At 36.1% G+C, this 16,670-nt stretch overlaps 1 protein-coding gene across 1 annotated transcript in view; it reads left to right on the top strand.

The window, feature by feature from the left end:
* Positions 1-1,359: 1,359 nt before the first annotated feature.
* Positions 1,360-16,670, top strand: part of LOC142235125 (cubilin homolog) — a 33,713-nt gene continuing 18,402 nt past the window's right edge. The window contains exons 1-13 of the mRNA XM_075306380.1: positions 1,360-2,050; positions 2,828-2,931; positions 3,324-3,720; positions 3,779-4,015; positions 4,072-4,824; positions 4,885-5,208; positions 5,293-5,455; positions 5,862-6,094; positions 6,155-6,501; positions 6,564-6,703; positions 6,760-6,937; positions 12,445-14,084; positions 16,209-16,288. Of these exons, the coding sequence (XP_075162495.1) occupies positions 1,514-2,050; positions 2,828-2,931; positions 3,324-3,720; positions 3,779-4,015; positions 4,072-4,824; positions 4,885-5,208; positions 5,293-5,455; positions 5,862-6,094; positions 6,155-6,501; positions 6,564-6,703; positions 6,760-6,937; positions 12,445-14,084; positions 16,209-16,288 (5,133 nt within the window). The 5' untranslated portion in view covers positions 1,360-1,513. The remainder of the gene's footprint in view (positions 2,051-2,827; positions 2,932-3,323; positions 3,721-3,778; positions 4,016-4,071; positions 4,825-4,884; positions 5,209-5,292; positions 5,456-5,861; positions 6,095-6,154; positions 6,502-6,563; positions 6,704-6,759; positions 6,938-12,444; positions 14,085-16,208; positions 16,289-16,670) is intronic.

The following is a 16,670-nucleotide window of genomic DNA, read 5'->3' on the forward strand; positions in this document are numbered from 1 at the left end:
TAATTTATCGAATAACATGAAAATCAAAGTGACACACAGCAGTATATATTTATTACTACGAGTATTTGAGCATTTCATACATTAAAAATGTACGATTTCACATGTTTTCTGTGATTGTTGTTAAACAGCTGATGGCAGTGTTACATGTCCTGGAGAAACGATTACCCTGTTTTCTTTTAGTCGGTGACTTCTTAGGGTATCCCGTGCTAAAAGAAAATAGCACTAATTAAATGATATATTCCGTTCTAAAACTGTATTGAATTCAAGCCTTTTGGCAATGTATGTGAAAGGGTTAAACCCTTTTCTTGTACTAGTGGTTCAAAATTGCCTAATCCATGAGTATATTTTTTTGTATGATCATTATTTCGAGTTGAAACTTCTTAACTTTTATTATTTGAAGCGTTTTTATCTGAAATCTAAAAAATCAATATATCAGTTAATTTATAGACGATTTCTTTAAATTCAAAATGTTTTTCGTTACTTTAAAGAAAGTTTGCATTAGTTCAAGGCCATACAACTTTTACAGAGGGACGCAAATTTGCAAGATACACTTAAAATCTTGTGCTAAAAATGTGAGTACCAAACATATATTATTTACACCGCAATGTGAAAAACAAACTTCCTTGTAGGATCCCCTCTGCATTTCATGTGACGCAACAGTTAGTCTTCTCCCCACATTTCATATTTTGTGTTAAGAACACATATCCTTCGGGAGCCACCGTGGTGCAATGGTTAGCATGACCGCCTTGCATACACCAAAAAATTTTTCAGCGGCGGATTATTCCACCTCAGTAATGCTGGTGATATTTCTGAGGGAGTCAAAGCTTCTCTAAGTGGTTTCACTGCAATGTTGAACGCCGTTCGGACTCGTCTATAAAAATGAGGTCCCTTGTCATTGAGCTTAACATGGAATCGGGCAGCACTCATTGATAAGAGAGAAGTTCACCAACGTGGTATCACAATGGACTGAATAGTCTAAGTGAGCCTGATACATCGGGCTGCCACCTAACCCAACCATTATTCGGCTATTATCTCTGTCATAGACGAAATAACATAGTGATAAATTATTACAAAACCCATAATTGCGGCCTAGTAATGGTCAGAGAATGCAATGACACTGCTTTGGCAGATAATACTGATGCAAAACCATCTGCTCATCAAAGGTTGTTGTACTTGCGGTGTAAGTCTCGTGCCGGTTGCCCCAGAAAAGTTTCCGATAAAAATGCATAATTAAGTTTTTGTATGAGTTTTTTTTTTTTTTTTTTTGCATAAAAATTGCTTGGAAATTTTTACGCCCCCTTTTCTACAAATATGGTTGCATTTGAGCAAAGCGCTTTAAGTGCCGTAACGGATTGCAAATCGAACGTATTTCATTGACAATAAACTGTGTGAATAGAGTGACCAAAAGGAAAAATTGTTTAAAGTGCTAATTAATATAAATGTAGGTGTATATCACCACGAAAGGATATCAAAGAACAAAAAAGGACAATATAGTGAAAATTAACTAAGCGAAATGTCCTTCTTAAATCTGTATCGTGTGATTATTGTGCTAACATTCAAATGTGTCCTTGCCTCAGAGTATGATAGGCAACCAAAAATGTTTTCACAAAAAGGAGATCTGATCCTGGAAGCAGCCCACAATCAGGATATCCATCTACGTCTATCACATGGATCCAGTCTACTTATTAACAATATCAATATCATGGATAAAATACGCCAACGAAAATTGGATAAGAGTCAGAAGGATACATCAGAAATTCGCACAACCACACCAAAGGATCTTGAAGTAGAAATGAATAATCTTCGTAACGAAATTGATAATTTGTCAGAGAAATTATCTTCGTATTACAATCGATCGGAATTTGTGGTAAAATCGCCAGTAATCAATAGAATTATGGGCCGTTTACGTCGTTTGAATGCTCGAATCAAGTCGTTACAACAGAATTTGGCTATAGATGAGTGCGCTCAAGAGACAAATCCTTGTAAAAATGGTGGAACATGTTATGATGTCTACAAGGGGTATCATTGTGAATGCACCGACGGATGGAAGGTAAGTATACATTTGTGGAGTAGTGAATAAAAGGGTGGTTGGGATCCAAATAAGGGCAATAGAAAAACATTAGCCTATAAATACCGAAGCACCCTTCGATTCGGCCTCCCCATTCCAGGGAAATTTCAACCTAACAAGTATTCTCTGAAAACGTCATATAATCGCTGTTATACCTGTTCTTTCTGCTCCTTCTGTTAAAGTGTAATACAAAGAAAAATATTTTAAAATCAATTGATCCCATTAATTTTTATTTGAAATTACTTCAAATCAGGGAAATGATAATGCCTACCATGGGCTCCAATGAAAAGTTCTATGATCTTTTCTCTATATGAGAAACTTTAAAATATATTTTCAAAACGTCCGCCAAAGGAAAAGTCCCTCTCTCATCCCATACGCTGTTTTCGGTTTACCCGAAAATCCACGTTTTTTTTGGGAAACGAAAACCGAAAATAAATCAAGGAGTAACTCATTCATTCATGTGATAGTTCATCATTGTGTTGTAATAATACTATATTAACTATATATGACCCTAATTTGCTCGATTAAATAAATAATGTAAGGGGAAATGAATTAGTTACGATAGAAGATTAATTCTAAAAACAATGTGAAGTTTGTCTTCTGTTTCTAAGGAAACTATAATTATTGGGAATTTTTTCAACTGTGGTTAAAATTGCCAGCGAGATTCGGTGGCTTCATTCTCTGGTCGAGAGGCCACCTTCAATTTACTTAAGTAAATAATTTACAACATTTGGAAACATCAACTTTATTTTTATATAGGGTAAGACTTGTGAGGAAGATATTGACGAATGCTATTTATGGGCCGGAACCGATTTGGGATGTCAAAATAATGCCATTTGCATCAATACTCCAGGAAGTTACAGGTAAACACATCAAAAATATTGAAATAATCTGCAAGAATATGATCAGGGATTTCACGCATTTATAAATGACACTGAATGTAAGACAGAGAAGTAATTTGATCACCTTAAACATGTTTTAATAGTTAGTGTATCACGGGAAGAATGGAAAATTTTGATGGCAAAAATATCGTTTTTTTCTCGCATTATACACATGCATTCCGAAATCAGATATTTGAGAGAAAATAAGATGGCTGCGACAATAATAAACATATTTAAGGTATTCATATCTTTTTCTGTGAAATGAAATGAAGACTCGCCAACGAAATACAAGTAATTGAGGACACCATTATCGACCATTAAGGAAATTTGGCCCTATTCTGAATATATCGGATATGGATTCCCTCCAATTATAGATGTACCTGCCCTAAGGGTTTCTCTGGAACCCATTGTCGTCTACGCAGTACCATTTGCATGCAACAATCCTCCGAAAGTCTGTGTGGTCATGGAGTTTGTGTTCCAGCCAATAATCATCAAGGATACACTTGTATTTGTGATCAAGGATGGACTAAAAATGCAACGGCGCCAACGAATTCTAGTGCCAGTTTAATATGCGATATCGATGTTGATGAATGCGAGTCATCACGTAACCCATGCCATGTTGAGTGTATTAATCTTCCGGGTAGCTTCAAGTGTGGTCCATGTCCCATTGGATATAGTGGTAATGGTGTAACATGCATTGATGTGGATGAATGTTCCATTAATAATGGTGGTTGCAGCCTACAACCGAAAGTTCGATGTATTAATACAGAGGTAAAACGAAACTCTAAGAGGCCATAACTCTCTCAATATTCATGCATATTTCTTTAAGGGTTCCTTTCATTGCGGTAGATGTCCCCTAGGTTGGATCGGTGATGGCCATTCTTGTGAACTGGCCCAATCGAATTCATGCAATAGAGAGGAAATTTGTCATCCACAAGCCCAATGTGAGTATATTTCCAATGTGGCCACCTGTACCTGCCCTCATGGTATGTTCGGTCATGGTTTCGGACCAACTGGATGTCATAGCACGCCAATTTCCAATTCATGTGAACAACACATATGCCAGGTAAATATTAACTTAAGATACCCGGCTCACTAAGCCTTATTTCCTTTTCGATACAGAATAATGGTACTTGCTTGGTAACGGGCCGAGGAACCAGCTGTCTATGTCCAAGTGGTTATTCGGGAGCTTTGTGTGAAACCGCTGATGGTTGCCATCCAAACCCCTGTGAAAATGGAGCTTCCTGCAAACCCCTTTCAAATAAACTCTTCAAATGTTCCTGCCAACGAGGCAGTACGGGAAAACGTTGCGAAATCTTACGCAGCGTTTGTGCCACCGTTCAACGGAAGCCAACTGGAGAGTTGTCGTATCCAACAAATGGCGCAACCGAGTATGCACCAGACGAGAGGTGTGCCTGGATTATTCGAACTTTACCTTCGCAGATTTTGAATTTAACTTTCACATCATTTGACCTGGAGGAAGATGCCGAATGTAGTCGTGATTGGTTGCAAATACACGATGGTGTCTCACTGGCTTCGCAATTGATTGGTAGATTTTGTGGCAAGAACTTACCATTGGGAGGAACAATTTTATCATCCCAGCATCAGTTATTCTTTTGGTTCCGCTCGGATAATACCACCAACCGTCCTGGCTTCCATATGACATGGAAATCCCAGCCCCATGTGTGTGGCGATGATCGAGAGCTAGACGTTGGCGATGAAGGAATACTGCGATCTCCAGGATTCCCTGGAAAAATGCCTGCCCATAGAGATTGTGAATGGAAGCTATCGGCTCCATATGGTTATCGCTTTGTTTTAAGGATCTTTGATATCACCACGGGATCAACAGCCAATTGCACAGGCGATTCATTTAAGGTAGACCTGAAAATAAGAGAATTTTACTTAGCCAACTCCTTATGTCTCCTCCTTCTCTAGATCTACGATGCCGACTTGCTTTTGAAGGAGTATTGTGAGAGTACATCACCGGAACCCATAAGGACATCCACGAATCAACTCAAACTACATTTTCACACTGATGCCTTTGGCTCTGACAGTTCTTTTCAGTTGCACTATGAAGTGGAGTCTTCCATGCTTCATTGCGGTGGAATATTCACTGAAGCCACGGGAATAATAATCGGCCCAAGTAATTCACCCTTATGTCTGTACCTCATACAGCAACCGCCAAATACCCAAATACGTTGGGAGTTTCTAAGCGAGAATATTTTCACTACGGATAATTGTTTGTTCAACATAATCGAGGTAATAGCCCCCCCCCCCCCCCCCCCCCCCCAGGGGAACATATACACCGGTAATAGTTATATTTTCCATTGCTTTAAATTTCAGATATACGATGGAAAAACCGATGAAGATGCAAATCTCTTGACAAGCTGTGGGGGCAAAAGCCCTGCCCCAGTTATCTCATCATCGAATTTTATGCTCATTCGATATATGAATAAACTAGACGGGACCAAGTCAAAACCTTCTTTCAAGGCCAAATATAGTCGAGGTAGATTGAGTATTTGTTCGAAGTTTCTATTGATTAGGGTGAAACTTTAAGGTGGCTAAGCTTTGTCCGCCTCTATTTCCGTAATGGTCCTGAAGTTAGACACAATGATGATACGCATCAAACAGATACGATTTCTGGATTTAACTGATTTTTCATTTGTCGAAAATTTACACGAAACGTTAAGACGTGTACGATTTTTTTGTTTAATTTGGTCGGGTAGAGATTATTAAGTATCTAATTTTTGTCTCAAAAGCTTTACCTCACCTCACCCAAATATTAAATATTGGAGTACAACATGTTTGATGCGGGTTTAGGCAGAGTAGATGCCCCTTATTTCGAGCTCACTAAAATTACTCAGTCCTATTTTTTGAAATATTGCTCTTATTATTTTTTTGGTACTCTTTAGTATGTGAGTTCACCTTTTCGGATCCTGATGATAACGTCATATCATCGCCCAACTATCCGAAAGCATATCCCAATGATATTACCTGCACTTATCATATATATGGTCCCGAAGAGCATTTCATCGGAATAAATATCACAGATATCTCACTTAGTGGAGAGAATGGAAACCAAACGAATACCATGGATGACGATTCCCGAATCCCAACCGAAAGTGAATCTCAATCCTACCTCGATGTGAGAATCCCCTGCTGATATATCTCTAGACGTTTTCATTTCTACATTTATTTTCCATAGGTTCATTTATCCTATTCGGAAAAACGACGCTTTTACAAAGCCTCACCTATGGAGTTATATTCAGAACTCAATAAAATGACATTGGTATTACATGGTGGAAAAAACAGAGCAGGTGCTCGAGGTTTTCGATTGGAATACCGCTTTATTGAAACCCATTGTGGTGGAGTGTACACTCGGAAGAAGGGAACATTCCGGAATTTTGGCAGTAAAAGTAATTGCAAATATATTTTTGAAGCTCCTGAAGGAAATGTGATAGAATTAAATTTAAACTATATGGCTCGTGTTCCACAGCCATGCCTTCTGATATATGGAAATTCTTCGGATGGAATGCATTATTTATTAAAGAAGTAAGCGACCTAATGTGACCATGATGGACGAATTGAAAAGAGATAATTTTTCTTTTTTTCAGTAATACCTTGCCAAATGTGAAAATCAATGAGACATTTAACTACAATTTATTGACAGTGTTGGTGGACCCCAATCAAGCGGCGGTGGATTCAAATGTGTATTTATTTTATGGAAACTATGAATTCCACAACAGTTCCCTTGGTATGCAGATATAGAAGAGAGATTTTAGTTCTTATTATTAATTTCCATTAATGCAGATTGTGGTGGCAATTTTACTTGGTTATATGGCAGCATACATAGTCCCAATTGGCCTAGCCCTTATAGCGCTAACTTGGAGTGTGTTTGGACAATCACTGCACCTCTTGGCAAAAAGATAGAACTGACCATTCAAAACTTTACCCTTGAATCAGATTGGTCAGATATATTGGAAATAAGGTAAAACACAGACAAGGTGACTGAGACGAAGTTCAAATTCTCATATTTTTATATTGCGTGATATAATTTTTATTGATTGAAATGGCAAAAAATTTTTGTACCAGTTATAGCCCAATTCAGAATATTCCCTGGGGAATTTCTTCCCTGGGAATTCATTTTCCCCGGGAATAAAATCCTCCTATTCTAAAAAATTGGGAATAGGACTAACAAGGGAGAAATAATTTGGAGTCAGCTGTTTTTCTTCATCTGTTTTATTTTAATACAAATTTTGAACTGTAATTGTATTGAATTGAGTTAAAGGCGAAAAACGTGCCGTGTTTATGATAGTAGCCAGTGTTGCCATTATTTTCCGAGATCTTGTCCCCCAAAATGGAACGCTTTCATCCCCAAAAATCCCCAATTTAATTTAAAATTCCCCACAAAAATCCCCAATACATTTTTAGCAAGTTTTTTGGAAGAAGTAAAGGAATAGACTCGGCTGTATAAAATCCGTAAAAAACAAAAACTGGAAAAATACGCAATGTTCGTTATAACAGTTTGCGAGTTACAAAAAGATGAAGATATCAAAACACAAAACCAGGAGACGGGTGCTCAAAATATCAACCGATACAAGCCCTCATCAGAGCTAATTATTGGTATAAAGAGTCATCGAATTTTTTTCTTATTCAAATCATTTTCTAATTACTCGATAAATAAAAATGGGAGTACTGCCAACATGTGAATCAAAACTTAGTTCTAGTTAGTCAAGAAATAAAATTGGGTGATCGATCAAAAAGCGTTGTTGTCCTGATATGAACTCTAGTCTATATGTATGGGATATATTTTCCTAATCAGCGATGTACGAAGAAATAATTTCGCAATAGTAAAAAATGTCTTGAGAAACAGAGTAAAGTAGCTTTTGGAAGCCCATATAAATGCAGTGGAATAAAGAGGAGGAGTTTTTATATTTTGGAGATTCTATGTACTTCTTTAAGCCTTTTTTAAGCATGTAAAAGTAAAGAATTTCATATAAACTACCATTCTGAATCTTAATTATTATACTGAACAGATTTCGAAAATTCCCCACAAAAATCCCCAAATTTGTGGAAATTCCCCATTAAATCCCCAAGTCCCCAACTCAAAAATGTTGTCCCCGTCCACGAAAAAATATCCCCGATTTGGGGAAAAATCCCCAATACTGGCAACACTGATAGTAGCTGTGGAAGAGGCGCATGATAGAAGAAAAGAGAAAGCTACTCGATGCCATTAACCCACTTGAGTTGCCTGAAACTTTGCAACATAATTGTACATGAAGAGGTTGTTAATGGAATACTTTGCATTTCAGGGTTTCACAAATATTATAGGGTAAAAAGTCTGCCTTCTAATACACATTCATCCCAATGCACGTCATTTGGATTATTACCACTAGTAAAATAAGTACTACGCTTCTTTGCCGAAGATAGCTACCAAAATGGTAGTAGGAAAAGATCGAGACGTATCTGTAGCCCAGTGTAGAGTTGTGCACGAGAGTAATAGTTTACTCACGCACACTCACGACTGAAAAATCGTACTCACGCACGATATTTTTTGGTAGGACTCACGCACACTCACGAAAAGAAATTTTGTACTCACGCACACTCAAGCACGAAAACGTCGTGACTCACGAATAATACCGTGACTCACGAAAAATATCGTGACTCACGAAAAATATCGAGACTCACGAATAATTTTATGATTAATTTACCTTACCGAACATGAGCATTATTAAAATCGAGAGTGTTATTAAACTCTTAAAATCCCAGCTATCACTAAAATTGTAATTGAATTTAACTCTTAAGCGTTTTAGGTTCGTGAGAAGGAATATTTTCGTGAGTGTAATTCGTTACTCACGCACACTCGCGAAGATATTATTTTCGTGACTCACGCTCACTCACAACATTTTGGTTTGTTATCACGCTCACGCACACTCACGCTGTTGTCATGAGCGTGACTCACGCACGAATCACGAAAATGTTCGTGAGTCACGACAATTTCGTGTCACGTGTACACCTCTAGCCCATTGTAGGCTGACCAAAGTTCTTAAGGAACTCATAAACATATTTGAAGAACATTTATGTCCAAAGTGCAGTCCATTTTTATGTCCTTCATGTCTAGCGAGCCACCGTGGTGCAATTGTTAGCATGCCCGCCTTGAACCGTCGTGGGTTCAATTCCTGCTTCGACCGCACACCAAACATTTTTCAGCGGTAACGCTGGTGACGTTTCTGAGTGTTTCAAAGCTTCTCTAAATGGTTTCACTTCAATGTGGAACGCCCTTCGGACTCGGCCATAAAAAAAGATGTCCCTTGTTATTGAGCTTAACATGGAATCGGGCAGCACTCAGCGATAAGAGAGAAGTTCACCACTGTGGTATCACCATGGACTGGGAAGTCTTAGTGAGGCTGATACATCGGGCTGTCACCTAACCTATGTTCTTCATCACTATCGGTATTTCATACACTGTTAGAAAAATATGTTTTTCATATGTTCCGATATAAACAAAATGTGTTTCGGGCACAATTTTTAAACACAATATATTTAAGTGCAAACATTTAATGTTCCTAAACTAACACTAAATGTTTGGGACACATATGTTAATATGTTAGAATATATTATGTTTGGGGCATGAATGTTTCATAAAAGTAATATGTGTGAATGTAAACATATATAAATTTACAAATTTCGAGTAGACATATATATGTTGTGATATTTTATTTAGAGAGCGACAGAGAGAGAGAGAGAGAGTATAGAGAAAGAAATAGAGATGTAAACCGGGAGGGTTGACGAAAGATATCAACATAACACAGCGAGAGAATCAAAAGGGAGCAATTTCTGTGAAACCGCTTGTATGTTGTTTCGGAAACTATGCTATATAAACTTATAACGATAATTGTCTACAGGAGACCATAACAGCTACGTAACCCAGTGAATAGTGTGTCGGCTTACAAACTGTATGGTCCTCCGTCCAGGAGAAAGGTAAAATTTAAAAAATTTTAAAAATTGAATAATTTCTTCAACATTATGTGTATTACACAAAAAGGTGCCAAGAACTAAAAAATTTCGTGGAAGTGAAAATTATATGAGGGAATGAGGACAATCTTCTTTGGGGAAAATTCTTCCAAGCATATAATATTTTTGGGCTCAAAATGCTTCCAAACATATAATATGTTCACATAAAACAAACATATTAATGTTTCGGCAGTATCCAATAATATATGTGATTCCTGCAAAATATGTTTGGAACATATGTTAGAGAAGCGATTTTTTTTGAGGGTGTACTGAATTGTCCTAACTCAAAATATTTGATTTGAATTAGCACTACGATTTTTGGTGATTTAACGGATTTATAAAAGTTGATATGTATGTTCAAATAGGTTCATGGAAAAGGTCCAGATATACTCAAAAAAAGTTTACTTGAATCCAAAGATTATGACCCTTCCTTAAGGATTTTGGTATTCCGAGCCAAAGATTCGGCTTCTTTAAAATAAGGACAGTTTTAGGGAGTTATTTTTTTTTTTAAATCAAGGTCCTACAAAATTAAAATTAGTATATAGACTTGATCTATAGATTTTTTTCTTTTTGTAATATATTAACAAACATGTTTTTGTACACGCAAAAAAATAATTCTTTCCTCCCAAACGAAATTTTAGACAAACAAAGTTCGTTTCTCATTTGCTTTTCGCTGTAAGGAAGTGTATTTGGAAGAAAAGTATATACTTTTTTTGATAAACGTTTATTCTTTTCCAGGATGTAAAAACAATTTCATAAAGACTAACTCAAAAAAAAACATTGTTTTCTTGCTAATTGCATTTTCCCTCAAATCTTTCCCACATCCATGAGGTTTTTTAGTTCTTAACACCTTTTCCTGTAATACCAACAATGTAGAAGAAATTATACGATTTTATAAATTTTTAAAATTTTTTTTACCTTTCGCCTGGACGGAGAATCGAACCGCGGACCATGCACTTTGTAAGCCAACACACTAACCACTGAGCTATGTACCTGTTATGGTCATCAATAGATAATTATCCATATAATTTATATTTATATAGCATAGCTTGCGGCACCCACGAACCGAATAAACAAAGTTTATTTAACAGAAAAATACATTTAGTTGGGCACCGTGGAGCAGTGATTTCTACACCCAAAGAAATTTGTTAGTAGGGACAGCAGAAAAGTCTGCTAAAACAGCAGAAAGTCTGCTGAAAAAGGGACAGCAGTCACTGTTTGCTGAAATAGCAAACATTTCCTGCTATTTTTGAAGCTCGATTACACTAAAAAGTGTTTTATTTTGGCTAAAACAAATAAAAATGCCAACTTTGGAGCTACCCTAACATAATTAAAACAATATATTATGAATATCTGTAGTATTTGACCAAAAATCTTAATATTTATCGTGTTGAGGCATAACAGCAAACAAAATGTTTGCTGATCGTATTTAGGAGCTTGTAAGTATATTACAGTGCAAAAATAAACCAAAAACTACTTTTGGTTCTTAAATATTCTTTGGGGAAAAATTTATAACCTAAAAATTTTATAAATTGTTGTTCATTTGGCCCTGAAGTACAAAAATATAACAGCAGACACCGACTGCTGTTTTTAGCAGACTTTTTTCTATGAGTGTACGTCCGACTTGCATGCCAAGGGTCGTGGGTTCGATCCCTGCTTCGACCAAAGTTTTTTTTTTGTTTTTGTTTTTTACATATATTCCAGATATGTTCGGAAGATTCCGAAAAAATGGTCAACATTACATTGTACTATATTAAATCTTGAACTGTAAAATGTGTCTTATTAAAGACCTAAAGTCAGAAATCAACAGTGTTTGATATAAACGAAATGGACTGTGTTGTTGTTTCAAAAATAACTTTTTTTATAAAAAAAAATAAAAATTTTGTGACAAACGAATTTTTTTGGCGATAAAAGTTTAAAATTTTCGAAGCAATTCAAAAAACTCTAACAAAAGAAACACGTTTTCGGTACACGTTTTCCAAACGTTTTTTCTTTGCGTGTACACATAAATTTCGGTTTAAAATCCAAACTATAACAAATAGTTTATAATAAAAAAAAATATAAAATTATAAATAGTTCAAAAAAAAATTAAACCAAAAATGCAAAATCTTTAGTATAAGACAGCATATATTTGAAGCTTTCCAAAGATTCAATATACCACTTAAAGTCAAGATTAATGTAAAGATTATTTCTTTAAATCAATAACATTTTTCTTTACTTTATGAAAAATTTGCTTGACTTCAAACACATGCGACTCTGACAGAGGGACGCGAATCTCAAAGAATCGTGTCCTAAGCGGAAAACAGAAAATTTTTCAAATAAAAAAAACATTTATTTTAAAGAAATGTGCTCTTAATATTGTGTAAATTGCGTGACTTAAATTTTACTTTCCATATTAGGTCAATATTTTTATCAGTGTAGTTATGCTGGTATAGATTGAGATAATTGATTAATTATCTGCGTTCTTTATTTGTTTAATAGAAATGGTAAATTCTACAATTCTCCTCTAATTGGACGCTATGGTGGAGATCAAATTCCAAGGCGAATTCCTTCGTTTGGCAACAGCTTGTATTTGAGATTTACATCTGACAGTTCGGTGGAGGACAAAGGCTTTCATTTAACATGGCAACAAACCGAAACAGGCTGTGGAGGAAAATTAACTTCGTACAAGGGATCAATACATACACCACACCGAGAAGAGGAGACAACTTCCTTAACAGATCCTTCCAATATAGTTTGTGACTGGCACATCAATGTTGTCCCAGGATCATCTATACGCCTTAAGGTTACAGCATCTACAGATATTCTAAACCTGTGTCGCAATAAACGCCTTCAAATCTATGATGGCGGTTCATCGTCGCAGTCTTTAATACATCTCGACTGTTCCTCTGAGGCTCCACTATATGAACTGGAAGTGACCTCCAGTGGCAATCAACTTTTGATCGTATACAAAATGGGCGATTACTCCAAGGATACACCTGAATTTGTAATGGACTACGAAACCAACTGCCAAATGACTTTGGATCATATGCAGGGCATAATAGAGTCGCCCAATTTCCCCGAACCATATCCTGAGATGTTAAATTGTAAATGGGACATAAAGGCTAGAACCAATAACAAAATTCAATTGGCATTTTCCCACTTCAGCTTAGAGATCTCCACAGATGTGGATGAGTGCGCATTTGACTATGTGGAAATTGTGGATATGAAAAATGATGACATATTGAAAAAACAACGACTATGTTCCAACCTACCCGAGCCCATAGTAACCGAAGGTAATCGTATGGTCATACATTTCGTTACTGACTATATCAAGGGCAAAAATGGATTCCACGCCGAATATGCTCGTGTCGGATGTGGAGAAATACTCACCAAGGAATTTGGGTCGATAAAATCTCCCAACTACCCCTACAGTGTGGATATGGAATGCGAATGGTACATTGAAGTTCCTGCTGGCAAGCAAATAGTATTCACCCTTGTCGAATTCCATATGGATGTAGATAATCCCCTCTGCGTCACAAATGCATTGATAGTAAGGGACGGAAAAGATTCCAAAGTCAGACTAATGATGCAATGTTCAACTCCGGGGACTCCGAACACAGTGATCTCCTCTAGCAATCACCTTTACATATACTACAAATGTGGATCTTATATAAATCCCAAGTACTTTCGTGCCGTCTACAGTACCAAAGAGGCATCGTGTGGCGGCCTTGTGAGAAGTCACTATAGTTCCATATCATCTCCCAATTATCCTCAGAATACAACACAAGCCCAGAATTGTACATGGGATGTTATAGTCCCAGATGCCATGGGTATGCTTGTTTACTTTAAGACCTTGCAAATGGCCGCGGAGGGGGACTGTACAAAGAATTTTTTAAATATCACCAAATATGGAGGCGCCGAGGTAATTGATAGGCTGCAGATTTGTGACTCGGAGAAACATTTTATAATGCTGAAGGGGAATAGGACGACAATTAATTATATGACAGAGGCCTCGATGGTGGGTGGGCGATTCTCTATGGCTTTCACAAAACTATGTGGCGGCAAGATTGAAACGGATTCGGGTCTACTTGTGGCAAATACTGGTGAATATTGCGTATGGACTTTCTCGATACCTGAGGGTAAGCATTTGGTTGTTTTGTGTTATAGTTAAAGCGATTCCATGCATACAAGAAAATTGAGTTAAAAATGAATTGATTCAAATAAATTTATTGGATGATGAAATTAATTAATCCAATTAATATTTCATTGGCATCAATTGAATCAATCATTCAACTTAAATTCACTAAAATAGTTTTTATTTCAACAACTTCCATCAACTAGATAATTGTTTCAAGTAAAGGCAAAGAATATTTTTTGCAATTATTATTATTGTGTACCAAATTAGTTTTTAGTAGGTGCTGGAAATTGAATGAATCAGCAGATTGAATGACACCAAATAGGGTTGCAAATGAACTATTAATTTCAAATCAGTCAAATCATTTGCTTAATTATAATAAATATCTGTTATATCTATTACTTAACCTCTCTATTAATTAAATCCATTATTTTGGTATAGTGGCACCCCGATATGTTAAGCTCAATGACCAGGGACCTCCTTTTTATAGTCGAGTCCGAACGGCGTTTAACATTGTAGTGAAACCACTTAGAGAAGCTTTGAAACACCCAGAAATGTCACCAGAATTTTTGAGAGGATAATCCAAAAAAAAATGGTATTTGGTTGCATGGTTAGCATATGTTACAAGGCGGCCATGCTAACCTTTGTACCATTGCGGCCCTGCTAACCATTGCATCAGAGTAAAGTTCTAAAATTTGCCACATACTCTTTTTCTGTCTACAAGTTGGTCATGTTAGAGGATGGGCTTTATCGGTTAAGGTTTTCATATATTACGTCCCAATTTGAATGAATCTTTTCGTTAACATAAGGGCTGTTTTCTTTTAGCACTGTATACCCTAAGCCGTGAAGGAATAAAAGAGTAATCGTTTTTCCAGGACATCTCCAAAAATATGCAACACTGCCATCAGCTGTTTTAACACAATCACAGAAAAGAAGTGAAATCTTGCATTTATAATGTATAAAATGCTCTAATAGTAATAAATATTTACTGCTGCGATTATTTACGACACTTTACCACTTTGAATTTCATGTGTTTTTCGATCAATTATTCACAATAAATTGCTATTGTGAATCGAAGAAGCGTCACTTTATCAAAATACAATCTGGCAACACCGGCGCGACTTGCACTGATGAGATGTTCTGGATAGAACACCAATGCAACGATGTTCTGGATAGTCCATATAAATAGGGCTGTTTTCTTTTAGCACTGGATATGCTAAGCCGTTAAGGACTAAAAGAAAACAGAGTACTCGTTTATCCAGGACATCTCCAAAAATATGCAACACTGCCATCAGCTGTTTTAAAACAATCACAGAAAAGAAGTGAAATCTTGCATTTATAATGTATAAAATGCCCTAATAGTAATAAATATTTACTGCTGCGATTATTTACGACACTTTACCACTTTGAATTTCATGTGTTTTTCGATAAATTATTCACAATAAATTGCTATTGTGAATCGAAGAAGCGTCACTTTATCAAAATACAATCTGGCAACACCGGCGCGACTTGCACTGATGAGATGTTCTGGATAGAACACCAGTGCAACGACGTTCTGGATAGTCCATATAAATGTTGCATCCAGTGCTAAAAGAAAACAGCCCTATAATAGCTCAAGCCATTAATGAACAGTACCTTTGTATTAATGAAAAATGTCAATGAAAAAATTCGTTGGCTCAATTCTAATGAAATTTTCTTTGTGTGTAGAAGCCGATATTCATATTCGATTTAATTGAAATTTTAAATCGAGACGTATTTTAAATTCATAAATGGTGTATATCTTATATAAATATCCAAAAATAAACTCCAAATATAGTTTTTATGGGTCTATATTCCAATATAATCCCAATATAGCCCGATTTCCTGAATTGACATCATGAGCACATAGATGCCGTAATTTTTATCAGCTTTAACTGAAATTTAAAATGCAGGGTTGTTTTGGTCTTACAAACATTTTTGCCATATATGGTATATAGGGGTCCTTGTTCTGAATTTTTTTAATCAGACCAGAAATAATTGAAACAATTAATATTACCAATCAAGTTGGTAATAGTTATTAAATAATTATCTTTATAACCAAATATATTTTTTGTGAATATTAAAACAAAAAAATTGATTTTATTTACAGGAAGCGTAATAAATATCAATATATTGGAATGGGACTGTTTTTGTCCCGAAAATAGTTCCTGCACAGATCGTGGTTTAGGGGTAAGTGGACCTGTGAGAGATATACATAAAATTCCTAAACAAAATTTTTGCAATAAAATTGAACCAATCATCAATATATTTAGTATAAGGTCGTAAGCACTTCGATTGCATGTCCATAAAAATTTTATGGGATGACTTTGTAGTTCAAGCAAAACTTCTCCTTCCTAAGCACTAAATCCCCTCCTTAAGCCTCACCACTTCGACATGGGTTTATTTAATGACTTGCTTTGTCCGATTATTTAGATTAAGCCCATTTTTCTTATGCTCCGTCCAAAAATACAAGTTTATCCGGACGACAGTGCTCGTGTCGAACATATCCCAGATATTGGCCACACTATATGTTATGTTCGAAGTCATAAACGATACTGCATCGTATTAATGG

This window comes from Haematobia irritans, chromosome 4, assembly GCF_050003625.1.
Source record: "Haematobia irritans isolate KBUSLIRL chromosome 4, ASM5000362v1, whole genome shotgun sequence".
Classification (NCBI taxonomy): Eukaryota; Metazoa; Arthropoda; class Insecta; order Diptera; family Muscidae; genus Haematobia; species Haematobia irritans.